This window comes from Vigna unguiculata, chromosome 1 (assembly GCF_004118075.2).
Source record: "Vigna unguiculata cultivar IT97K-499-35 chromosome 1, ASM411807v1, whole genome shotgun sequence".
Lineage (NCBI taxonomy): Eukaryota > Viridiplantae > Streptophyta > Magnoliopsida > Fabales > Fabaceae > Vigna > Vigna unguiculata.
Window position 1 is genome coordinate 23,181,830 of NC_040279.1, and position 26,420 is coordinate 23,208,249.

Below are 26,420 nucleotides of genomic sequence, written 5' to 3' on the forward strand. Positions count from 1 at the left end.
GATGCAGGTATAGAAAATATCAAAAGTTCAAGCAAAAGCATGTGTGCAAAGATAAAAAGTGAAAATACCTGCACTGCCACGTTAGTGAGTAAAAATGAAGCAAGAAAAAAGAGTAAAAATATCATTTCTCTTTCAAAAAACTTAATTTGAAAAATATTATACACATTTCAAAATATTCATTTTTAGAAATTTGATTCCGAAAAGCTTGTTGTGAAAATCATGTTTAAAAAAAGACATTGAAATATTTTTGACCTCAAAAATCACTTTCATAAAGAGTAAGATAATTATTTTAAAAATTGTAAAAGTAAAAGAAAAAAATAGGAGGTGATGAAGAAAAAGTATTTTAATCAAGTACACAAAAATGTTATATTGAATCCGTAACACTAGGAAGAAATCACAGTATGCAGGAAGCAAAAGCTAACAAGATATCTTAAGATTATCCTATCGTTCCTCTTTAATTTTTGGTATACAGAAAATATCTGAACACCAACTTCTGAACACAAATTTGTTGGCATCACTCCCTCCACACAGGCTTCGCTTTGAAACGATGGTCGTAACATGATACCACAACACTGACATTTTTCATATTACAAAAGATAATCCTTCTTTGTTTCCAACAACAAAACCCCTCCAAAACCTTCATCTTCCAATTATCCTTCCTTTTCACACTCTTCTTCTCCAATGGCATTCTGAACACACACCCACATGGCTTCTTCTTCTTCTCTCCTCCCAAGGCCACACCTTCCCACACCCCTCATCTCCAAACTCAGCTCTTTTCCGAGAACATGGAGTCTCTTCATCCTCACACACCCCAAACACGGGAACAAGCAAAAGCTGTCACCTTTCACCATCAATGCAGTGTACACCCCACATAGCCCCTACACCCCTTCCACACCCTCCAAAACTGAGCCCCGCAACGACCCCATCTCCGTCCTCAACGAGAGGATTCGCCGCGAGTACAGCAAGAAAGAGGTTTTCAGAACGGTGATGAACTCAGAGGAAGCGGGGAAGTACATGCGGATGGTGAAGGAGCAGCAGCAGAAGGGGTTGCAGAAGTTGAAGGGCGAAAGGGAGAGAAAAGATGGGGTCTTCAGCTACAGGGTCGACCCTTACACGCTCCGTTCTGGGGACTATGTTGTGCACAAGAAAGTGGGGATTGGGAGGTTTGTTGGGATACGGTTTGATTCTGCTAAGAATTCTTCACAGGCCTCTGAGTATGTTTTCATCGAGTATGCTGACGGCATGGCAAAACTACCAGTCAACCAGGCTTCCAAAATGCTCTACAGATATAGTCTGTGAGTTTTCTTATGCTGCATACTTCTTTGTCATTTGTTGAATCAAATGTGGAGGTGGTGATGCTGAACTTTAGATTGGATGAACTTTTCATTAAGCGCTTATCAGAGAAGAAAATAAGAAGGAAAAACCAGTTAAATTTATCTTATGTATAAGTTAAAATCAACTTTAGAAGAAACTAAATTGGATGGTCTGTGTAAAGGTTAGACTGCATAAGTTGATTCTAACTTATAGGAAAAGTTTACTTCATTTTATCTTCTTATTTTCTTCTTTCCTATGAGTTAAACTCATTGGAGAAATTAAATGCTAGAGTTTGGATATAAATTTGAAGTGCTTAAGTGATTTATTTAGCTTATTCATTTTATTTTCTTCATTTGCAAATGCTTTATCATAAGTTTATTCAAACATGGACTTAGATGCTTTGGTAAATATTGTTGTGTGAAATGTCGCGTGATTGCATTTGTAGGCCAAATGAAACCAAGAAGCCAAGGACATTGAGCAAGTTGAATGATACTGGTGCGTGGGAGAGAAGAAAGGTTAAGGGTAAGGTCGCAATACAGAAGATGGTTGTGGACCTGATGGAACTATATCTACACAGGCTTAAGCAAAGAAGGCCTGCATATCTGAAGACTCCTGCCTTGGCCGAATTTGAAGCTCAGTTCCCTTATGAACCCACACCAGATCAGAAACAGGTGACATTGTAATAGATGCTATGGAGGCTTAATTGATTGCGGTTTTTTGTTGCAATTTTATATGTTATTTTATCTCTTCTGAGTGAACATTCTTGTAGGCATTCATTGATGTTGAGAGGGATTTGACGGAGCAAGAAACGCCAATGGACAGATTAATTTGTGGAGATGTTGGTTTTGGTAAAACTGAGGTTGCAATACGTGCTATCTTCTGTGTTGTCTCAGCTAAAAAGCAAGCGATGGTTCTGGCACCAACAATAGTTCTAGCAAAACAACATTTTGATGTTATTTCAGAGCGCTTTTCTGTATACCCTGATATCAAGGTTGGGCTACTAAGCAGGTTCCAGGTATGTTTGGGAAATTTTTCCATTTTAGTTAAATTCATCTAGTCGATAGTCTTACACAGTAAAAGTAGATATTTTTCATTAATCAAATTAAACTTCTTTGATTGTGAAATAATAATATATTGTTGAGAAGTTCTCTCTATTGATAATCCACTTGAATCAGCATCAGACTATTTGAAGTATCCCATAGATTAGAACCATGGCCTGGACTACATAAATGGCAGTTTATGGGTAGAGTAACATTTCCTGGCACTAACGACACAAATTAAGTTAGTTAATTAGCAATCATAGGTCATTTACACCTCTAATTGTTGTTGATGTTTTGGTGTACATTTCTATCCTCTCATTTTTCTAATTATGAACTAATGACTGTATTAGATAGTTGTTGCAGTTATCCACGTATTATTAATACATATATGAAATATGTCACGTATTTTGCTTTGGTGTATCTATATTGTCCATCACCTATTTTGGTTTTATGGGCTAATTTCGAGGAGGAAGGAGGGGAAGGGGGGAGGTGAATTGAACTATCACAAATTTTTTCAAATAATTAGAATGAGAAATCTTATTAAATCTTTGAATTTCAGAATTTGGTTAATTAATGCACACACTTAAGAATGTACTATATCAAGAAACTGAGATAGATCAAGACAACGAATTTTGATACTTGTTCACTCTATACCAGGAGCTACAACTAGTGCTCAGCCATACTCGCTAAGCTCACTATAATTGTAGAGTTTTTACAAACACAACCAAAACAGTGAAAGTAAATAACTCAAGAAACCTAATCTTGAACCCTACAGAACCTGATTACTGTCCTAGTAACACTCTGTTACTACTATACTTACCTGAAAACCCTATCCAGAAACTATCTAAAGACTAAAATTTAATTGAGGAATAAGAAGAATGTCACCTGGAACAAGATCAACCAGCAGAAAAACAAAACCCAGGTGAACTGCTATGTTTTCTTCAAATCAAGGTATTGATACAAAAATTGCATAAAGCAAGCTTCAAGAATAGTTTTTAGATCAATTTGGACTCTCTCAGTAAGTAAAAATGATTTCAGAAGGAATGGTTTTGATTTCATGTTCAATGGTTTTGAAATGATAGTTATATAGAATTCAATCGGTCAATTTTAATGGATTAAAACAAAAAGTAATCAATTAACTCCTCGTTTTAACATATTAAAACAAAAGGGTCCAAAACTTTAATGTAGCTTAAGTGATTTTAATCTATTAAAATCTCGTTTTAACATATTAAAACAGAAAGGATAGAACTGAACATGGTTTTAAGTAATTCTAAATTCTAATCGATTAAAATGCTTCCTATAGTCATTCCAAACCAGCCAAGAATATGTTAACAGATTAAAGCATATTTTAATCAATTAAAAAACTACATGAAAAGCTCTAATGAGTCAAAAAAGCTTTTTAATTGCAATGTAGGGTCAAATCTTGAAAGGACAACATACATTAATGTTCTAATCAACACAAAACAACCTAAAATACTTGTAGGTTTTCATGAATATTCAAAATCTTCATGGGAATGATTGGATCCATCAAATATATGCCATAGCTCCAACAACCTACAAATTTTTATGCAATGCTGGTTTCTTTCTCCTCATTTGGCAAATGCATTTTATCAAGCTGTTTATGATTGCTACTCTATGCTTAATCTGTTCATCTATCTGAATTCATATTAAATTCAATATTTTACTGAGAAACTGGATGCGTTGCTCCCCCTTTTTCATGCTACAAACTTTTCTTATAAAGTGGAACCACATGGATGTTGTAGGAACATGAAATTGGGAAAATTTTTAAGGTCAATCAAATATGGGCTACATCATGAGCTTCTAGATGAATATTTATGAATAACTTACAAGTTCTATATCAGTTATAGATTATTTCACTTGTCTCAACTTGCAGACCAAAGCTGAGAAAGAAGAGAATTTGGACATGATTAAGAATGGTAGCCTGGATATTATAGTTGGGACTCATTCACTCCTAGGAGATCGTGTTACATATAACAATCTTGGTCTACTTGTGGTTGATGAGGAGCAGGTTTACCAATTATCTGCAATTCATATTTTCCTTTTTCTTTTAATTACAGTGCATTCCCCCCTCCTTCCTTACTGAGCAACAATTTATTGCTTGCAGAGGTTTGGTGTTAAACAAAAGGAGAAGATTGCTTCTTTTAAAACTTCTGTGGATGTACTTACTTTATCTGCAACCCCCATACCACGAACTCTTTACTTAGCATTAACAGGGTTTCGTGATGCCAGGTAAGGTAACTAGTCTTTCTTCAAATTATGAAGGAAGATTCACTGTCTTTGATTAACTAGGTATTGAAGAGAGAGTCTGTGATGAATCTGTCTTGCACATTGTTGGAAAAAAAATTCTAAAATATCAGGTTGATGAAAAATAAAGAATGTAATTTTTGTTTTGCTCACTTAATCATGTAGTGGGGTGCATGTTTTATAGATGTCTTTGTGTGTGAGCGAGTGCGAGAGATACAGTGAGGGAACTATATTGAATTGTGATATAATTGATCTTCCATATTACGGTACATTAGCATATTTTAAGTTGCTTTACTAGTAGTTGGTTTAAGTTGGGTATTGGTTCATTAGATATTAAACCATTCATTAGCCTAACCTGATTGGTTAGGCTTTTGGAAGAGTTAGTTCTTGACACGGTATTAAAGCCTCTATGACCACCACTCGATTAGGAGTTTGATTCAGATTTCCCACATTGTTCTGAATGAGAAGTTAAATTTAGCCCAAGGTAGAGCAACTTGTGAATTAGCCACTCTTGATATTAAGTATAAAACCATTTGCAAGCCTTCACCTGATTGCTAATGCTTGATAGCTTAATCTTTGAGAGTTATTTTTTGACAACTCTTTTAAACTGCCTGTGTTGGTCACACCGAAGATGTCTTTTATCCTAAAATCTAGAAAAAAAGGAGGAGGCTAAGTAAAAATATATGTTCAGAAAAGGGATAATGAAGCACTCTAATATCTTTTATACTTGATGGCTAAGTTATTCCTCTGCCTGCACTGCTTTCTCCCCCAAATTTGTGTATAACAGGATATCTGTACTGTTGAATAAGAAAATCTAGAGCAAAAGGCATAAGTATGCAACTATCTTAGTTATCAGAGAGTTGGTTCATCAATTCCCTAGAAAAATGAAAAATTACCTTAAACACAAATCTGTGTAACAATAAAATTGGTCTTAGAAATGCCCTTAACCTTTTTTTGCTCCTTAATCTTGTGGTTCTAGTTTTGCTGAGTATTACACTTTGGGTGCTTAGATGGAAGCATCATCTATTGTATGTTAGCTCTTCCTATTGAAATCAGGACTAATCAAACATCATTACCTGAGCTTAAGTATAAGGCTAGATATGATTTCTATTAATTTCTGTTTCAGTTTAATATCAACACCACCTCCAGAAAGAGTTCCGATCAAGACTCATCTTTCTTCATTCAGCAAGGAAAAAGTAATCTCAGCCATCAAGTATGAGCTGGATCGTGGTGGTCAAGTTTTTTATGTTCTGCCACGTATTAAAGGTGAGATACTAATTTCTATACATGTATCTGTGTGTAAGCTTATGTATTGTTCAAGTCTGAAAATAAGACCTTTTTGTTTGACTGTAAAAAGTGTTCTTCATATTACTCAGGTGGCTGATTATTAGTGTTCTATGGATAGGGTTTTCATTTGAGAGGAAAAAAGAAGAATGTTTTGAATGGATAAAAATGATAAAAAGGACACAATATTCTTTAGAAGATCTCTTATTGGGATAACCATCTGAATCTGCATCACAATACCCTATAATTTGAATATATCCTTAGTCCTCATACCTCAATATTGGTCCAGGAGCCTTTTTGATATATCTGAGAGTGCAGATTACAACATTTTAGTAGCCAATTTGAGGGTTTTGCATGAATTGACTACCAACTCAGACTAGATAAGAAATATCAGGTCTTGTAATACTGATATAAATAAGTTTTTCCATCAGCTTCTTATAACTTTTTGCATCTGAAAAATTTCACCTTCGTCCACAACTTTTGATTTGGATCATAGGATTATCAATAGGCTTGCATTTACCAACCCTGTCTCCTCTAGAATGTCAAGAGGATATTTTCTTTGTGAAATAGCAACACCTTCCTCTCATTGAGCCACTTCATAATGGTCTAACTCTTGCCACAATTTTGTAACTCATGGTCATACTCTCTAATTGAGTAATTCCCTTGTTTGAATTAGAGATTCTCATCTTAACCTCAAATTTGGGCAGCATCACCAATCTTGGAATAGTTTGCTTTACAGTTATCTCAATGCCCCCTTAGCTGTCTTCATAAACATGTAAGCATCACTCACTTTGGTGTCATGACATTCCATAACCATGACATACCACTGCATCTGCCTTGTCCCAACGTTAGAAATTTGGGATCTGAAAATTTCATACTGTTGAGAAGATGACTTTATTTGGCCTTCCCTTTTGAAATGGTTTGGACAAAATGAGACCATTTTATTTATTTTTTCCCATTGAATCTCATTATCCAAATTTTCTGATTGGTTAAGGGTTTTTTGTCTATCGGACATTTTGGAAGTTTGAAGTTGGAAATGCAGGCCTAGAAGGATAACAACATAAGAAAGAGGCATTGCAGCAATGCAGGCTGCAAAGATGATTACACAGGTTCCCAAGGATTTTGTAGCTCTAGTACCATGTCAGATAAATTGCATCTGATAATTTTTATAGAAGAGCAATTGCTCTTAAATAGAATACAAAGAATCTAATTAAGTAAACTCCTAATTTATGATAGACACAATCTATCCCTATAATTCAGCATCAGTGCAAGGTACAAAGAAAACAAAATATTTAACCACTCTATTACTTATGAAATATAATTAAATCTGTGCAAGGAAATATCCTATACTCCTAATGATAGAATTTAATTAATTCTTTGGAGGTGAATATTATCTTCAGCGAATTCCTAGATATTCTGACATTATCTTAAACATATTTCTAGGGATTCTGACAAAGAGTGTCCTTTGATACAATAAATTGCTGATGATCAGAATGCTTGTCTACCACTAGAAAATTTATTAGAAAATTGCTCAAGTGTTGCTTTGTAATATCAAGCTACCTCATTTCACTTGATTAGTTTGTTTACTTTTTTTTTTCATTAATTTTCAAAAGGTGTTAAAAACAAGTCTTATTTTTCAGCATTTGTGAGAATTCTTGGAAACAAAAAATAAAGTGAAGACAAGGTCGCAAGCTCATAGTACTAATGAAGATAAATCAACAGAGGATAAACCAAATGCACCCTAGTAGAGTTTGTGATTGTATATTAGCTTAAGTGTTTAAGATTCTGTTGTAAGCTATAGATTAGCCTCTGCCAGCCGTAGTTGATTATACCACCTTCTGTTGTTAACCAAACACACCCTTAAGTATTCCTGAAATCATTTGAGACATTAAAATTTAGAAGAAATAACTGTAGAATGAGCTACGCTGGTAATTTTATCAGAGGAATGTGAGTCCAGAAAACTTGTGATTTCAGTTCCTGAGAAGCCTGTTGATATATCAGTTATACATGGATGATAGAAAGAAGTTGATCTAAGGTCTCTCATTAGTGTGAATACATTTTTGTGCACATTTGGTGTTGCTCTTCTCAGAAAAAGAATTATACTATTACATGGCCATCACAGTCCTGTAAGAGGGTCATCATGATGTTGCTGTTAATGTATATTTTCTAATATGTATGATGTCTATTACAGTACTGAATCTGGTTTCTTAATAATTGTTGTGTTACAGGACTGGATGAAGTAATGGCATTTCTTGCAGAGCCATTCCCGAATGTGGAAATAGCCATTGCCCATGGGAAGGTAGTTACACACTTACCTTTTTAAGGGTCTATTGCAAGAAGAATGTTAGTTTGCTAAAGTGTGAGGAATGTTAGTTTTGGCTGAATACATTTGCTCTATAACTCTGTGTAGGTGGATAAGTAACTAAAAAAATTACATTTATTTTTGTATTTTGATACTCTCTCCATTCCAAAATAATAGTCTTTTTATCTTTTTATTTTTGTCCGAAAAACAATATTGCTTTTAGCTTTGTAAAGCTATTTTTCCAGCAGCCTCTACATATGGTTACGAGTAATAAATATTCCACTAGCATTGAAAAGAGATACTAGATAAGTTTAAAAGTTAGAGGTACTTTTGCCTAAATTTATTTTAATTTAAAGGACTTTTATGAAGAGATCTATTGAGATGTTTTAGAAAGTTTTAGATTTTATTGTCAAGATATTTTAGGAAGTTTAAGATTTTATTCTTAATGGTTTTAATTATGTATATTGGTTGTATTTGGGATTTATTACTGTTAGATATTGTTTAGATATTGTTTGATATTATTAAGATATTGTTAGATATTGTTAATCACAATTGCAAACAATATCTTCTATTTACTCTATTTATTTTCAGTTACTCTTTTTAATTGTACCTCTCTCTATTATAAATAGATTACCTATGTGTGATTTATACACAAGGGAAATTAATCTCAATCCCTATTTTCTTTATTCTCAACATGATATCTAGAGCATGGGTCTATTGTTCCACTTGTTTTCGAGCCGTTATGGGACCACTCATCAATGTTCAGTCCCATGCTCTAGATGTTCATGCCTCGGTGTGAGAGTGTGTGTCGGAAGTTCTACATCAATTAGAGATAAGTCCAATTTATCGTATATAAAGGGGATCAAACCTTACCCTACAAGTCCGTTTTGATTGGCGACCACTCGGTTTTGATTGTCTCGGCCAGGAGACCTTCATTCTGTCAACAACGTTTTCATCAAAGCTCCCATGCGCTCCCAAGTGCCTCTTGAAGTTGCCGATTTGCTCCCTTTATCGCTGCACTTGGTGGCGTGTCCTGTCTCCTCTCAGACAACGATTCAAACTACTGAGTTCGCCTCTTTCTCCTCTTTCAGGATGTGTGCTTGGTGCCTTTACTAGAGGCTCTTCAATTTTTAAGGTTTTTCTCTCTCCTGCTCGTCCATGGCTTCTTCCACTAGTGTCTCTTTTGACCTCTCTTCTACTAGTGGTGCCTCTGACCCGTTCATATATACTATGTCAATGTGGACTGGTTATACTTTTCCTCCAGTGGCAAAGATGTGGCAAAGATGGATTTTGTTTGTTTATTTATAGCCATAATGACTTTTCAATAATGGCCATTTTATCAACTAGATGTCAAAAATGCATTCCTCAACGGTGATTTGCAAGAAGAGATTTATATGGAGCAACCTCACAGATTTGTTGCTCATGGGGAGTTTTCTGGGTTGGTATTTTCACTAAGTCTTTACGGGAATCCGAGAATTGATTATATTTCTTGAAGTCCAATTTTAGTTGCTTTCCAAAAGTAGATATGCTTCACTCGTTCAATTTCACTTCTTCCTTTTATTCAATGCAAGGTGATAGTGCTACTTCAAATACAATGGAGAACACTGCCTCTACCATGATAAATGTGTCTTGGATCTTTTGATGGCATTCGTGCATCATAAAAATACTTAGTATACAAATTCATTCTTCATATGATGAATTGGATTGATCAACTCAAGTTAAATTCTGTTATATCAAAAGTGTATGTATGCATCATATATGTTAACATTTGACATTGAGAATTTGATCTTAATTGTATGCGTTTGACTGTTTATCTGGAGTAGCTGTTCTCAAAGCAATTAGAGGATACAATGGAGAAATTTGCTCTAGGCGAAATAAAAATCCTTATCTGCACAAATATAGTAGAAAGTGGGCTTGATATTCAAAATGCAAATACCATTATCATTCAGGATGTTCAGCAATTTGGCCTTGCACAGTTATACCAGGTTTTGTTCTTCCTAATTTCATTCTATTATTTTTGGTTTATAAGTTCTCATATTTTTTGTTGCTGACTCCAAGCATTGTTTAGAACTGGTTATTCTTATTAAATTTGTTGTGTAATTCGTATTACACTATCACTAGGTATAATGCATTTTTTTTTTCAAATTTCAGATATTGTGCTGGAGTAATTCTTTCCTCTCTTACAATCAACTTAATATTTTTTCAAATAAGCATGTTTTTGATAACCATGAAAGAATTTGAATGTGAAGTGTCAGAATTACATGGATTTTGTTAAAGGAGACTACGGATAATAGTCTCTTATTCTTGTTGATGTGGTGCAAAAGGCCAAAGGACTAATCCTTATTTATATTAGTATCCTCTTAATTCTAATCAAATTAGGAATTGTATGATGAAATTCAATGAAAATGGAATTTGCAAACCACTATAAGAGGCCATCCACTCTAAATATGGGATGTAATTCTGACATAAATATGGGATGTATATCGGAGAAAGTACGGAATTCCACATAGTCGCCCTTGAATTTCATTTGCTAACATTGTCTAAATAATTTATTTTTTAGAAGTTCTTTATTATATTTTGGGCTCAATAGCCCTTAGATGACTACTGTGAAAAAATATAGTTTGTTGATGTCTTGGAAATGGTGCACAAATCCCGGATCGAGTAGTATGGGATGTTTGGTATGTTTGGTGGAGTATTAAAGTGTTTGGTTCCCTCACTATAATAGTTGTGGGTTCCCCAAATGTTTTGGTACTCGTCTGAACTTTATGTAGTTGTTATCCGGATGTAGAAGAAAGTAGAACCTGTATGCATTTTGTTAACTTTTTCATTTGTTCAATATTTATAGTTGCGTGGAAGGGTTGGGCGAGCAGATAAGGAAGCACATGCATACTTATTTTATCCTGACAAAGGCCTGCTTTCTGATCAAGCACTGGTATGTTTTTCATCAATCCGTACCTTTTATTTGTAGAACTTATTGCACAAAAGAATTTCGAGTTCATCATATACATCTAACAAATGTAATATAACTCGGTATGTTACATACTTTAGTAATATTCCTATCTGTAAATTGATTCTTTCATTTCAAATATAGAAAGTTAGATGCTAAAGAATTGCTTAAAACCAGCGTTCTCCTTGGTGTTCTCCCATAGGAGAGGCTTGCTGCTATTGAAGAATGTCGTGAACTTGGTCAAGGCTTCCAACTGGCCGAGAAAGACATGGGTATTAGAGGTTTTGGTGCAATTTTTGGTGAACAACAATCAGGGGATGTTGGAAATGTTGGTGTTGATCTGTTTTTTGAGATGCTCTTTGAGAGCTTGTCCAAGGTAAAGTTTGATTTGTGATGTCTATTTGGTATGTAGCATCGGTCCTAGAATTTTAGTTAAAATAGAAGAATTCTTGATCATCTGCATGATAGTTTTGGGCTTATCCTATTCTTCTTTCACTTGTAGGTTGAAGATCACTGTGTTGTTTCAGTTCCTTATCACTCGGTACAGGTATCCTTGATGTACTACAAATAATTATTATAATGAAATGATATTTATTTTCTTTATTTTATATTATAATTAAATGGAAAAATTTAGAAGTCTTTTTTGCAGAAAAGGTAGTTGTTGGTCATCTATATTAATTTTTATAATAATATAACGATGCCAAACACATTAAAGTAATTACTCAATAAGTACTGGTCTAATTAGGGTTAGATGATTATAATGAACTACTTTTGTTGTTTGGAATCTTTCCTCTCTAAGTTGAACTTACAGACAAGATTTTAAATGATCCATATTCACAAGTAAAGTATATCGTTTATGTCATCAGTCTTTAACAGGATGAATTTTGCCCTTTTGTAGAACTCTTTCTTATTTGCTTTGGAAGTATTTTTTATTCTTTTAATTATTCAAACAAACTTTTGGATAAATTTGTAGTTCTGTTAAAACATGATTGATGGATAATAATCTGTATCTTGCATCTGTATAAATGCATGTAGTAGAAATGTTGGGTTGATGAATTTTCTACTTTATTATTATTATTTAGGTAGACATCAACATAAATCCTCATCTCCCTTCTGACTACATTAATTATCTGGAGAACCCTCTGAAAATTATAAGTGATGCTGAGAGAGTTGCTGAGAAAGACATCTGGAGTCTGATGCAATTTACAGAGAATTTGCGCCGCCAATATGGCAAAGAGCCTCGCTCCATGGAGATTTTACTGAAGAAGCTTTACTTGAGGAGAATGGCGGCTGATTTAGGGATAACCAGAATTTACACTTTAGGGAAGATGATCTTTATGAAAACAAACATGAGCAAAAAGGTATTCAAGCTGATGATACAGTCCATGGCATCAGATTTACATAGAAATTCGTTGGTTCTTGAGGGGGACCAAATTAAGGTATTCCATAGAATTTCTTTATTTCTGAATTCTTTAATTTGATGAATTTTGGCACCTCCTGTGATTTGCATTTGTATTTTTTTCATTTTTTTCCTCATTACACATTAAATATTGAATTGTATATAGTTAATTTGGTCATTTTATTGATAGATATTTTTATAGTTAAAATTCCATTTTGTTAAGGGTTCAATTTGTGTAGAAGCACTAATCATAATTTTCTTTTGGTTTGAAATTAATGCATTTGGACAGAAAATTCGTTTATGCTTCACTTTGAGAGCTTTTTGAGAGCTTCTTTCTACTAGACAAAGCTCTATATTTTGAATAAAGAGTGCTTTTAGCTTGTATCCAAACTGGCTCTTTGCCTATGTAGTTTTAGCATTAAAACTACCCATGTGGTTTCTTCCAAAGATGATGTAATAGAATGGCACTATCACCTAGGACACCCTAATTTTGCATAAAAATTCCAATTTGTTCAATCGTGAGGTATGTGTGAGTTAGCCCCTAAATCTCATTATCCTATCCAGATGTATAGAACACCATGCCCATTTTCATTAATTCACAGTGATGTATTGGGGGACTTGTTGAGTTAACAATTTGATTGAGTACATATAACCATTGGAAGCTTAAACAACATAGAAGAATAAAATTGTAAGAAAACTAGATCACAATTAGAATCTCATCCTTGTCTTAAGTCATGAATTGAATGAATCCTTGAGAGGCTTGAATCAAGGATTCCATCAACATAAGAAGATGCATGAGATAAAGGAACTGAGAACAACATAAGGAAAGAATTAAGAACATGATGACTGAATATGATTTAGAAGTAGGCGTGAATACAAAAACAAGGAATAAGAACAAAATCGAATATGACATTAAAGAAACAAAATAGAAAAGATGAAGAAAACTTATGAGATGGAAGAATATGCTACTTAAAGTTGAGAATTCATCTCCAAGATAAATGCTTCGGATAATTGTCACCCTAAGAAATCAAGATAATACCCAAAGAAAGAGAATCACTCTAACAAAAGAGACAATGCTCTAGAATAGCTCTCAATCTTTCGTATATTATAAAAGTGAATTACGAAGAGTAGTGATGGCTATATGTAGCCACTTGCAGAAATTTCAAATGGCCGAAGGATAGGTATTAGGCATGAAAATAATGAGGAAGAGTGGAATAGGTATTATAGAAGTAATGATAGGATATGGAAGGTTTATTGTAGAAGGAGAAATAAAAGGAACCGGTGGAAAAAGGTTATTATAGAAGACAAGAATAAAGGAAATGGTGAATAAAGGAAGGAGTGGAAAATAAGTGAATGTGGTGCTGTCAGTTGGGAGTTGATCTATATAATTAGACCAGTCAGTTCCTTGGAGGGAAGGAATAATAATTTTGTAGATTGAGCTTTAGCTCTTTGTGAACGGGGAACGCTTGGTGGAGAGAGTGCTCTCCTATTTTGTGTTCTTTTCAGTTTATTCAATATATAAAATTACTCTTTTTCCTCTTTACAATTCTAGGTTCCTATCTGTTAGAAGTGGACTTTAAGTCTAACTCAACCCCACAAGACCGGCTTATAAGATGAGGATTGCACTCACTTATATATTATGAATTGGCCTTATCTCTAGTCGATGTGAGACTTCTAACACACCCCACTAACACTGAGATATGTTCATCTCGTGCGTGCGATAAGAAATTAGTGGGTGGTCTGTTAGCAGTCTGATATCGGATAGAACAAAATGTTCAAGAAAGCTCACTAGAATTAGTTTTTTTTTTTAAACAATGACTCTGATACTATGTTAGAATAGTTTTGTGGGATTGAGTTAGGCTTAAAACTCACTTCTAACACTATCAGAGAGAAATTAAAATATTAAAATTAAAATTCCCCGAACTTGATGATTGACTGAGATTAACTATGTGCTTCCATGTTCACAGTTTCTATGCTTGGTAACATTTGCCATGCTTCCCTTGTGTCTTATTCTCTTGTTGCTGAACTTTTCTTCTTAAATTGGGCTTGAGTTTAGTATTCAATTGAAACCCAATTTCAACCCAAACAATGATTACAAATTAAACCCAACAATTTTGAGCCCAAGAAATAGAAAATAAATATTTGTGTTACCCCACCTGTTAGGCACCTTGAAACAGAGACGAGAAAACAAGACAGAGAAGAAGCAAAGATAAACTCAAACTGAATTTCACTATTAGCTGAAAAAGCCAACGTTTACAAAGGAAATAGCTTCCTTTCACACCAGAAGGCCCGCTAACACCTTCCAAAGGGAAACTATTTGAAGAATTTTTCAGAAAGTCTCTCCCCCATAGCAACTAACCTCATAACCCCTTTTATTTATAAAATTCCTTCTATAATACACATTCCACTCATTATTTCCCTGTCTACCATTACCCACAACTGCCGGAACAACTTTGTCTCCAAGGTTGAATTCTAAAATTTGATCTTTAATGGTAGAAGCGTCTTCCCACATGATTGCTTTGGACTGTCCTCTTGCCATTGCACCAGCCCTTGTTTTGAGCATGAAGAACAGGATTATGAGCTAAGGCTACTAAACTTTTATTATCACAATAGATAGCAAGAGGACCATGTGATATGCTTAGTTCTTTAAGAAGAGTTTAAATCCGTAGAATTTCAGGATTTTTTGAGCAAGACTGTGGTGATACTTTGCTTCTACACTAGACTTGGCTACAGCAGCTTATTTCTTAGACCACTAGATGAGGTATGATCCACGAAAAAATGACAGCGCTGAAAGTGGACCTGCGATCATCGTGCCTATACTGCATCACAAAATGCTTGAAAGTGAAAAGGAGAGATAGAGGTCATAGGAGTGAGATGAAGGCCATGTAAAAGCGTTCGTCCCTTTAAGATTTCAAGGAATTCTTTTGACAAAAATTCAAAGAGATCCAAGAAGTTGAGCTATAAACTAAGACACTTTGTTCACAGCCTAGTTGATTTCTGGACAATTTATAGTAGCATACTGAAAAGCACCTACAATAGATCTATAGGAAGTTGCATCAGGAAGAAAATAAGAACCTTCTTTAAGTAATTTGCAATTAGAGACCATAGGGGAAGAAATAGACTTCGCATCGAACATATTGGATCGATGTAAAAGATCAAGGAGATATTTGCTTTGGATTATAGAAAAAGCGAATCAACCTGAACAGTTATAACTCTGATTCCCAAAAAGTAATCAAGGTGACCCAACTGCCTAAAGGCAAAGTTAAATTGATTGATAATCCTTTGAGCAAAAGTGAACGAGTTATCTGTTATAATTATATAATCAGGATAAACTAATAAATAAATAGTGTTAGTTTGACAGTGATAAACATAAAAAGAAGGATCACACTTGCTAGGCTTAGAACCATACGGGACAACAGTTCCTGGTAGTTTGGCAAGCTACGGATGAGAAGTCTGCGTCTAACCATAGATAGCCCTGTTCAGTTTACACGCTAAAGAAAGATCATGACACCCTTAAGGTATAGGTATAGCTGTCAACATTGGCAGGTGTATTTTTCTTTTTTATTCCCTAAGGATTTCCTGACTGTAAATTAAGGTGTCCTTTAGGGTAAATATGCGTTCCCAACCCTACCTAAGGTGTATTTTTAAGGTTGTTGGCTTTCCTGACTGGTGTCATTTGCTTGACTTAAAATACACATAGCCATCTCACCCGTTTTATATATTGCACATTTAACCGTGTCACCTATTAAAATATATATTGCACATTTACAGATTCAAAACCAGGAGGTTGTTGCATGTAAACAGTTTCATTCAGAGTACCATTTAAAAGGGCATTACTAACCTCTAATTGAATGAGAGGCTAGCGATTACTAATAGCCAAAGACAATATAGTACGAATAATAGCTGGTTTGATGATAGGGGAGAAGGTTCATGAAAGCCTTGTTCATTTTACACACTAAAGAAGGATCAGGTTGTTAAATGTAGACAGTTTTATCCAGAACACCATACAGAACAGTATTATTGACATCTAATTGAACAAGAGGTTAGCGATTACAAATAGCCAAAGATAATGTAATACAAATAGTAACTGGTTTTATGACAGGGGAGAAGGTTTCATGAAAATTGTAATCAGATTGTTAACGAAAATCTTTAGCTACAAGACGATACTTGTGTAGAGAACCTTCAACATTGTCTTACCATTTATATGTAGAGTCAGCATTTTCTCTTTTTTCTGGCCATTTGTATCAATTAATGTAGGTTTCTTTTTGCATTATGCATCCTTCCTAACTTTACAAACAACCTAGGCCCCATACACAAAATAATATGTAGTAAGTTTATGTTCCTTTTTCCTAATGATTTTCTTCATGCAGGCTGAACTTCTTTTAGAGCTACCAAAGGAACAACTTCTTAATTGGATCTTTCAATGCCTGACTGAACTTCATGCTTCACTTCCTTCTTTCATAAAGTACTAGTTCCAATAGATGGTCAATTCTGTCAACACCGAAGTTGGAAACTCAACTTACTACTTACTTCACAAATATGTAAAATTTGATGGATTTAGTGTTCTGAAGAGCCAGAAACCTACCACGGCAAATGCAAAACAAGACTGTTTTGCTTGATGACTGTACAGGGACATCTGAACAAGTTGGAACTATCAGCTGATACTACTGAACATGTGCTTCCTTTCAAGATGTATGATCACAGCCACATCAATGAGGTTAGTTACAACTCATAGGCACCTTAGAGTTGGAGCTATCTAAATTGTACTCCTAAATTTGCATGCCTCATGCAGGACAGGGGAGTATGATATGAGGAAGCAGCTAGTGACCTAGTCACCTTTAATACTTGCACTCATAAAACAGCATTCCTTTCAGAAGCCATCTATGGTGATGACCTAGACATCTTCTCCAGTAAACCTTCAATCAAAATACCCAGAATTTACCTTTTGTATACATCACTGAGTAGTAAAGCGTTCTACATTCTTCATTTTTCCCATTTACAATTTTTTATCCAAGTTACCTGATTTGGAGAAATTCATTGCCAAGACTCAGTCTCAAGCTAGTTAATACATTCTAAAGAAACTAGAAATCATTCTCGTGAGTGGAGCATTTTTGTTGCCGATTTGTAAGAAATACACTGTTTATAGTTGTTGCTAGAAACTTTTATTCTCTATAGAAAGAAATTTTTGTAACCGTCACATGTTTTTGTAATCAGTTCCATCATTTAATATTAATTTCGTAGTTGACATCTATATTTCTGTTTTTCAGTCTTATCTTTTTCATTTATTCATATATCAAAAAGACCCCCTTCAAATCAAAGGAGAGAACAAAACTTATGTTCCTTTAACTGTAAAGAAATATGAAAATCTTTTGCGAAGGCATTTCAACGTGTTAATGTGTAGCAATGCTTAATGCATGTTACTCACTGAGTTTATGTTAATGACATTTTCACATGCCATGTCATTAAAAAGTTCCAGATCAGTAAGTTTGATGTAACCAAAAGTACATATTTCTATTCTTTATTTCTATTCTTTATTTATTTATTTATTTATTTATTTATTTATTTATATATATATATATATATAAATATAAATATAAAGAATAGAAATATGTAAGGTAATGACAAAAAAGACCGACCCGTCAGCCTGTCCAAAAAATACGGGCGGGGACAGATAACGCAGCTTGTGAGCCCGTTGCAACCGGTCTGACGAGCTTGCCAACACGGGGCCAGCCCGAGAGCTACAGTGGGCCAACTTGCAGCCTGTTGTCTAATTTTAAAAAACTTGTGCAGTGTTAAGTGAAATGTTGTTGGTGGCTTGAAACTAATCATAAGTGCGGTGCCAAATTGCCAATTTCCCTTTCTCTCGCCAAAACTGCCAATCTTCTTTTCTCTCTATTTTAAGATTTTAGTTTAAAAATGATATTATAATTTCTTGTGATTATTACATGGTTCATTATTGTCGAATTTTCATAGTGTACTTCCTTGTATTATTGTATTTTTTTATAATAAATATTCAAAAATTAACGAAGTAAAAAAAAGGGATAAACTATGTTAATGTTTCAAATGACTATTAACTAATTTTGTAAGGAGTTTGTGATTGAGAGTAACCAAAATACCTAATCATTTTACATTACATATACCCTTTGCTTCTTTTATTGTTGTAGGTGTCGTAAACCTTTATGAATACAAGGTTTTGTTTTTGTTTCCTTTTGTGTTTCCTTTATAGATGCTAAAATTTAAAAAAGTCTTTGTAGATCTTGCAATCTAGAAGTATTCTTAACATACAGATATATTCTATATTCTGGATTGGGAGATGTCAAATGCATTTTCAAATCTATAAGTGTATTCACGATCCTTGGAAATGCATTTCAAATTCTATAATCTAGAATATATTTTTTATACATAAAAAACATTTTGAATTTCATTATGTTGTAATGTTATGATGTTTTTCATTATGTTTCAATAGTTACACAAGTTTCTCACACTATTATGAAGTACTCTTTTTAAGTTTCAATGAGTCAATTAAAAGCTTGGGAATGGTTAAGACATAAATTTTCTTATGTTACATTCTCTTATTTAGACCGGTACTAATGTCCATTGGAATGTATAAAAATACTATGGTAGTCATGATTATGATGAACAAAAAATAACTATGCATGTTATAGAATAGTCTTGTTTAGGTTAATGGAAAATGTTATTGGATGTGTGCACAAAGAGAATGACTAGTACTAGCAATATGTAGCATAATATTTATCATAAACTAAAGGGTTAAATATGTTTTTAGTCTCTTAACTTTTAGTGAATTTTAGAATTAGTCAATTTCAAAACTTTGACCTAATTTAGTTCTTCATATTTCGAAATATGTGGATTTAGTCATTTTAATCAAATTTTGTTAAGTTTATTTGATATTTCAAACGCATTTCATAATAGTATTTGACTTAACATTAAAGTAAAAATGTGTCAAACCGTATAAACAACTCAAATACAATTGGACAATATTAATTCCATAATCAAGATCTTGATGTCCAACGTAATAGTATGAAGAATATAAAGAAAAAAAATAGAGCTATAAAATCTTAATATGCATAAAATTCACAAAGAAAAATAAGAAAATCTTAAAAAAAAATTCACGGCTGTAAAAAGTAGTTATAGGATTGCATTAAGACATTATCATGAAGGAAGAGACTATTTTGACATTATAATTAAGACAATTTATAAATGACTTAATTTAACTTAGACTACATTTTCCCCATCATTTAACTTATTTTTTGAATTTTTTTAGATCGGTCTAATGAGTCAAATTCATTTTATCATATCTAAATCAATAATTTAAAAATTGGTTAAATAAATATTTGTAATGTTAAATTAATTTATATTTATAATCTCATTCAAATCTTGCCATATTTATTATTATTTGAAACAAACAACAATTGCAAACCTCATTTGCATTCCCAACAGGTTCTATCAGCTTGGACCCTATGACAATCCTCTCAGAATACTTAGAGGAGATATGAATACCTTAGCCCAAGTTTGGATGACATTCTTCCTAACAAATATAGTGCCCATTGGCCATGTGTCCGACTTGAATGTGCCTAGATGCCATCTCCTCTATTGTATAATGAGGGAGGATCTCAATGTTGATGTGGTCACCATTATTTCTTAAGAAATCCACAAATTTATGACATATGAACTCAAAAAATAGTGAGAAGTCAAAAGGTGCCTTGGGATTCCCAGCTTTAATCACAACTCTTTGCCAAGCTCAAGGGGTGGAGGTAGAACTAACTGAAAAGATACAACCCTTCATCACCAAGAAATTCATTGAGCATTTTTGTACCAACCTAGTGGAATTTGAGCAACCAAAAGAGCCATAGTTAGAACAACAAGTTGTAGAACAAACAACAACTGAAGAACAACAAACAGGTCCAGCACAACAACCTCAACTCAACATAAATGATGAATTACTTGAGCATATGAGGTATTTGAGGTTGCAAATGGAGCACTTTCGCCAACAAAATGCCTCCATTCATAGAGGACAACTCCACCTTCAGGTGTACCTCTATCACAATGTCTACGGACCTTACCCAAGCATGACTCCACTAGAATTCCTTGCATATCTACGATGGCCTGAGGACAATCCAATTTTCCTAAGGGGGAGTGCACCTTTCATGGATGTTCTTGTAGTAAAATGTTAGCCCTTTGAGCATAGTTTCCAACAAAAAAAGAATAAACACATTTAGAGTTTTTGTAGAGAAAGTTATGACTAAAACACTAAACAAAGGTCAGTGCTCCTGAGTTCCACGTTGCGTTGGGCACAAGATCTGGCGTTAGGCGATGCCTGCTAAATTTCATTGATGCTTGTTTCATTTATCATCACTTTTCTTCATGCAGCTCCTTCCACGATGAAGCCATATCCTTATGTATGCACTTGGTCATGGCTAGGTGGTTGGCATCATCCCCTCTCTCTTCAAAAGGATTTGCCGTAAAATATTCATGTTTCCTTATGGCAACATCCTTCTTCAAAAGGATTTGGAGATTTTTTTTTTGGCTTATTCCCTCAAGATCAAATACCATTCTACAGAAAATAAAAAAAAATAAGGTAATTGTTAGTAGAATAATTATGTAAACCATGTAGCTTCCAAAGATCATACACCTTTGATCTAATGAATGATCAAGCCATTGGAGTTTAGAAGCATCTTCGTTTAATCTCTTGTTTGCCTTGTGATGAATCCATGTGCTTTTAGAGTGACTTCCCATTTGAACACAAGATCTTATTTGGTCTTGTCTTTCCTTATACTAGATGAAGATGAAATAATACCTCTTTTGATTCTCCACACAAGCCTTTGGCCTTTATCATGAGTACTCCTTTGTTAAGGCATCATTGGACTTGTGTATGTTACTTTGACACTTAGAATAGTTGATCTCACTAGAGTGTGTGGGAGTGTCTTTCTTTTTCTCTTTAGCTTTTTCTTATTGTTTCTTCTTTCTCATTTGTACTTGATCCTCTACCACTTGAGATGGTGTTAGAGGGTGAAGTACAAACTTTTTACCCTTGTGAGTGAAGGTTATCTCATTGGTATGACCATTGTGTGTAGTTTCCTTTTCAAAATGTCAAGGCCTTCACAACAGGATGTGATAAGCTTCCATAGGTACTATGTCATATAACACATTATCCTCAAAATTTCCTATGGAAAACTTAACCTCCACTTGTTAATTAACTATCATGCCCTTATCATCTTTAAGCCATTGGAGTTTGTAAGGTTGTGGATGGGGCATGATAGTTAATGCTAATTTTTCAACCAACTTAGTGCTACAAAAATTACAACATGAGCAACTATCCACAATGAGAGAACATGTATTTTCTAAAACTTTACGTCTTGTGTGAAAGATATTCTCTCTTTGGGTTAGTTCTTGGGGACTAGGTTGATTGTAGAGCATTCTTTTTATCATAAGAAGATCCCCATTGCAAGGGTAGGCATTCTTACTTTTAGGTGTGCTAATCTCCTCTTTCCCACTATCATTCTCCTCATCTTGGCTACTATATACATCAATACCCCTTAAGATCATGGTCCTTTTGGTAGGGTATTATGATGAGATATGACCTCTACCAAGACACTTAAAACACTTAATGTCACTTATGTGAGTGTGTGATGATGTTCCCTCCCTTAATCTTTCTTTTTCCTTTTCTTCTCTTTTCTCTTTCCCTCGGCTAGAGGGTTCCTCTTCTACCAATTGTTCTCCCTCTCTCTTGTAGTCCTTCTTGGTACTGGAGTTAGAGTTGATAGTTTTAAAACCTTTTCTCAAGAGTTGTTGCTCTACTTTTATGCACAATTGTACAAAATCATTCAAATCTTGATAGGGTAACAATTTCACTCTATCTCTAATCTAAGATTGAGACCGCTAAGAAACCTATATATGGTTTTTCTTCCTCCTCTCTAATTCCTACCCTCATCATGTAAAGCTCCATCTTTTTTCTATAACCCTCTACACTCATAGTTCTTGTTGGAGCCTTTGGAGTTTGTCCATAAGCTCTCTATGATAGTAGGAGGGTATGAGCCTTTTTCTCATGGCACTTCTCAAGTCATTCCAGTATTGGACTTGAGGGGAATTAGAGAGTCTTATTTCTCTCATTAGGTACAACCCACCCTTCAAGTTGAGTCATATAAATTTCCTCCTCTAAAACACCATTCAGAAAAGCGGTTTTAACATCCATTTGGTGTATCACTAGCTTATGAATAATTGTTAGAGTCAAAAAAACTTGAATAGAGTAAACCTTAGTCACAAGGGCAAAGGTATATCAAAGTAATGTATGTTGGGTTTGGGTAAAGCCTTTAGTTACTAATCTTGCCTTATACTTCTCTATGGATCCATCAGGGTGATAATTTTTTCTTAAAGATCCACTTATAACCAATGGATTTTGCTCCTTTAGGTAAGTCTACTAAGGTCCAAATATTATTTTTCTAAATTGATTCAATTTCAATCATAATGGCCTTATCTCATTATTTTGCATTAGGAGCACTAGTAGCCTCTAAAAAACTTGTTGGATCATTCTTAACTAGATAAGTATAAAAGTCATCTCCAAAAGAAGTTTCCTTCCTCTGTCTTTTTCTTCTTCTCGAATCCTCACATGTGGCATCACTATTAGTATATATAGGTTGATCAGATCATTAACCTTTAAAGGACATATATGTTCAAAGAACTCAACATTTTTTTGTCTCTACTATAATATTATGCTCAATCAAATCACTTTTTAAGAACAAGAAACCTATATGCAGCACTATGTTCAACATAGCCTAAGAACATACAATCATAAGTTTTAGAGACTATTTTCCTTTTCTTAGGATCGAGTAACATTACCTTAACTAGGCACCCTTACACTCTTAAATATTTAAGATTAGGTTGATAACCTCTCAATAGCTCATAGGGAGTTTTACCAGTTTTCTTATGGGGTATTCTATTTTGTAAAAAACATTCAGTAGAAGGGCTTCTTCCCAAAGGTTATCATGTGCATTATAACTAATAAGCATGACATTCATCATTAACTTAAGAGTTTTATTCTTTAACTCAACTACTCCATTAGACTCAAGTAAATATGGTGGGCTTACTTTATGGATAATACATTCTCTAACACAATATTCATTAAACAAAACATATTCATTACCTCTATCTAATATAATCCTCTTAATTTTCTTATTCAATTGATTTTCTACTTTTGCTTTATAGGTTAAAAACACATAAAGGCTCCAACCTTATGTTTGATTAAGTATACTTTGGTGTTTCTAGAATAATCCTCTATAAGTATTACAAAATAATTTTTTCCACCTCTAAACATGGTTTGTTTTAAATAAGGTAGATCAGTGTGAATTAACCCTAACAATTTAGTTAAACGTTCTACAGAATGACAAGCTTTCTTTGTAATTTTAGATTTCACGCATATATCATATTTATTACTTTGCTTATCATACATATTAATTAATCCTAGTCGTCGTAATTTCATTACATACGAATAATTAACATGTCCTAATTTACCATGACATACATCATATGAATCAATAACATAGGCACAAGAACAAGATTGATTAATAATTTCTAAAATATTGAGTATAAAGATACTTTGATCACAATATCCCTTCCCCAAAAAACATTATTTGTTGTCATTACAATCTTGTTAGATTCAAATGACACTTTAACCCCAACTTTTCCAAACAAGGCTGTAGAGATTAGATTAACTTTGATTGATGGCACATGTAGCACATCACTCAAAGGCTAGAGTCTTCCCATATATGAGCTTTAGAAGAACTTTTCCTTTTTCCAAAACAGGAGTTGTCTTGGAGTCACTAAGATACACATGTTCTTCTCCATCACCCACAATAGTGTGGGAGGTAAAAGAATTTTTTTTTGCACAGATGTGCCTTGTAGAACTAGAGTCTACCACTCATTTTCTCACATTGGTCACAAGATGTATTTCAGAAATGACCTTAATAATTATGTCTTCTCCTTCGACTATATTTGCCAGAGGAGGATTGTTGTTCCTAACTTTAACCCCAACTTTTCCAAACAAGGCTATAGAGATTAGATTAACTTTGATTGATGGCACATGTAGCACATCACTCAAAGGCTAGAGTCTTCCCATATGTGAACTTTAGAAGAACTTTTCCTTTTCCCAAAACAGAAGTTATCCTGGAGTCACTAAGATACACATGTTCTTCTCCATCACCCACAATAGTGTGGGAGGTAAAATAATTTTTTTTTTTGCATAGATGTGCCTTGTAGAACTAGAGTCTACCACCCATCTTCTCACATTGGTCACAAGATGTATTTTAGAAATGACCTTAATAATTATATCTTCTCCTTTGACTATATTTGCCAGAGGAGGATTGTCGTTCCTAACTTTATTTTCGTTAAAAATGGGGTTGAAAGCATTGTGATCAAGTTTTTTCTCATACCTTTTTGGAGCTTTAGTCGATAATGTTTATGGTGTGTCGCGCAAGCCTTCAGGATACAACAAGAAGTTCTCAAACTTTTCGAGAATATTAGAACTAGCATGATAACTCTTAAAAATGATTAAATATACCCAGGATATTATAGAAGAAAATATTAAGAGAGAAAAGAAAAATAGATAAAGGAAAAAAAGGGAGTGAGGATGTGTCTTTGGTTGGAGCATATGTCAACTATTTTTAGGTGTAGATGGGTTCCAAAACCCCAATCTCCTATGCTAACTCACCATGAGTTATGGAGCGAACCCCACATCTTGCGAAAGAAGCTCAACTCCACACTCATCATGGCTTGCAAAAGAAGAAGAAAAACATTTAAAGGAAAATTGTGGGGCAACAACATATGCAGAGGAAAAGTTGCATAAAATTTGTGAATGTGGGAACCAACTACCTAACATCCATCTTTTGCAATATCTATGTATAAAATGCTTATTTTATAACAACTCATAGCATGAAACGAGTTTGACATGTGAAAAAAAATTAATGTAATTGGCCTGAACTTTGACATGAAATTGAAATTCATCAATGTTCGAAACTTTTATACATCTTGGTCCATAAACTTTAAAAATGAATGGATATGTCCTTTTAACCCAATTATGTTAGAAAACTTTTACATGTCAAACATGTTTCCTAATTGGCATTGAAGTAGAAACGTGTCAAACGGTGTAAACAACTCAAATGTGTTAAAGTTTCGAACAAAGACAAATATCAATTTCGCGTCAAATTTTATGGACTAAAAACATATTTAACTATAATAATAATAACTTTTAGATTTAATTACTCTTTTGGTTCCTGTTTTTGTTCAAAATTTTCAAATTGGTTCTCTAGTTTTTTTAAGTTTCAATTTAGTTCTGATTTTTAAAAAAATTGATGCAATTTGGCTCTTTTCCATTAATTTATTGAAGCGAATCAATGATTTTTTAACAAAATTGACACTATGATTATGTTAATTACATCAATAAATCAAATCATTCTTATTAACAATTTTAATTTTGATGAAACATCTTTGATCTGTTTCAAAAAATCTAACGAAAATGGTCAAATTGTATCAATTTTTTAAAAGTCGAGACCAAATTAATACTTACAAAAACTGAAAGACCAATTTGACACTTTTAAACAAAAACAGTAATCAAAAGAATAATTAAACCTAACTTTTATGACAAAAAAAAATGATAATCTTTTATTTTTATCATTCAAAGCATTTTTATAATCTATCAAACTTATCCATCACATTACTCATCTTTAATCCCTTCCCTTAATCTAAACAATCACACTTTATGATAACACACATTTATGCTAGGAACACGTTACACGTAATAAGATGACCTAAGAATAAAAATATTGAATGGATGATTTTTTAACTCTAATATTGTCTCTC

At 33.8% G+C, this 26,420-nt stretch overlaps 1 protein-coding gene across 2 annotated transcripts; it reads left to right on the forward strand.

The window, feature by feature from the left end:
- Positions 1-425: 425 nt before the first annotated feature.
- Positions 426-17,793, forward strand: LOC114163842 (ATP-dependent DNA helicase At3g02060, chloroplastic). Of its 2 annotated transcripts, XR_003599429.1 has the most exons (14): positions 426-1,295; positions 1,760-1,985; positions 2,084-2,329; positions 4,249-4,383; positions 4,480-4,604; positions 5,746-5,885; positions 8,132-8,202; positions 10,029-10,190; positions 11,051-11,137; positions 11,355-11,528; positions 11,655-11,699; positions 12,235-12,591; positions 16,922-17,268; positions 17,344-17,793. XR_003599429.1 is itself a non-coding variant. In XM_028048205.1 (13 exons), exons 1-13 carry the CDS (start codon positions 706-708, stop codon positions 17,021-17,023), a joined length of 2,460 nt encoding a protein of 819 aa, XP_027904006.1. In that variant the 5' UTR covers positions 426-705; the 3' UTR covers positions 17,024-17,784. The 2 variants fall into 2 exon arrangements, 1 of the variants encoding a protein (XP_027904006.1); XM_028048205.1 differs by having other exon boundaries at positions 16,922-17,784.
- Positions 17,794-26,420: the final 8,627 nt, after the last annotated feature.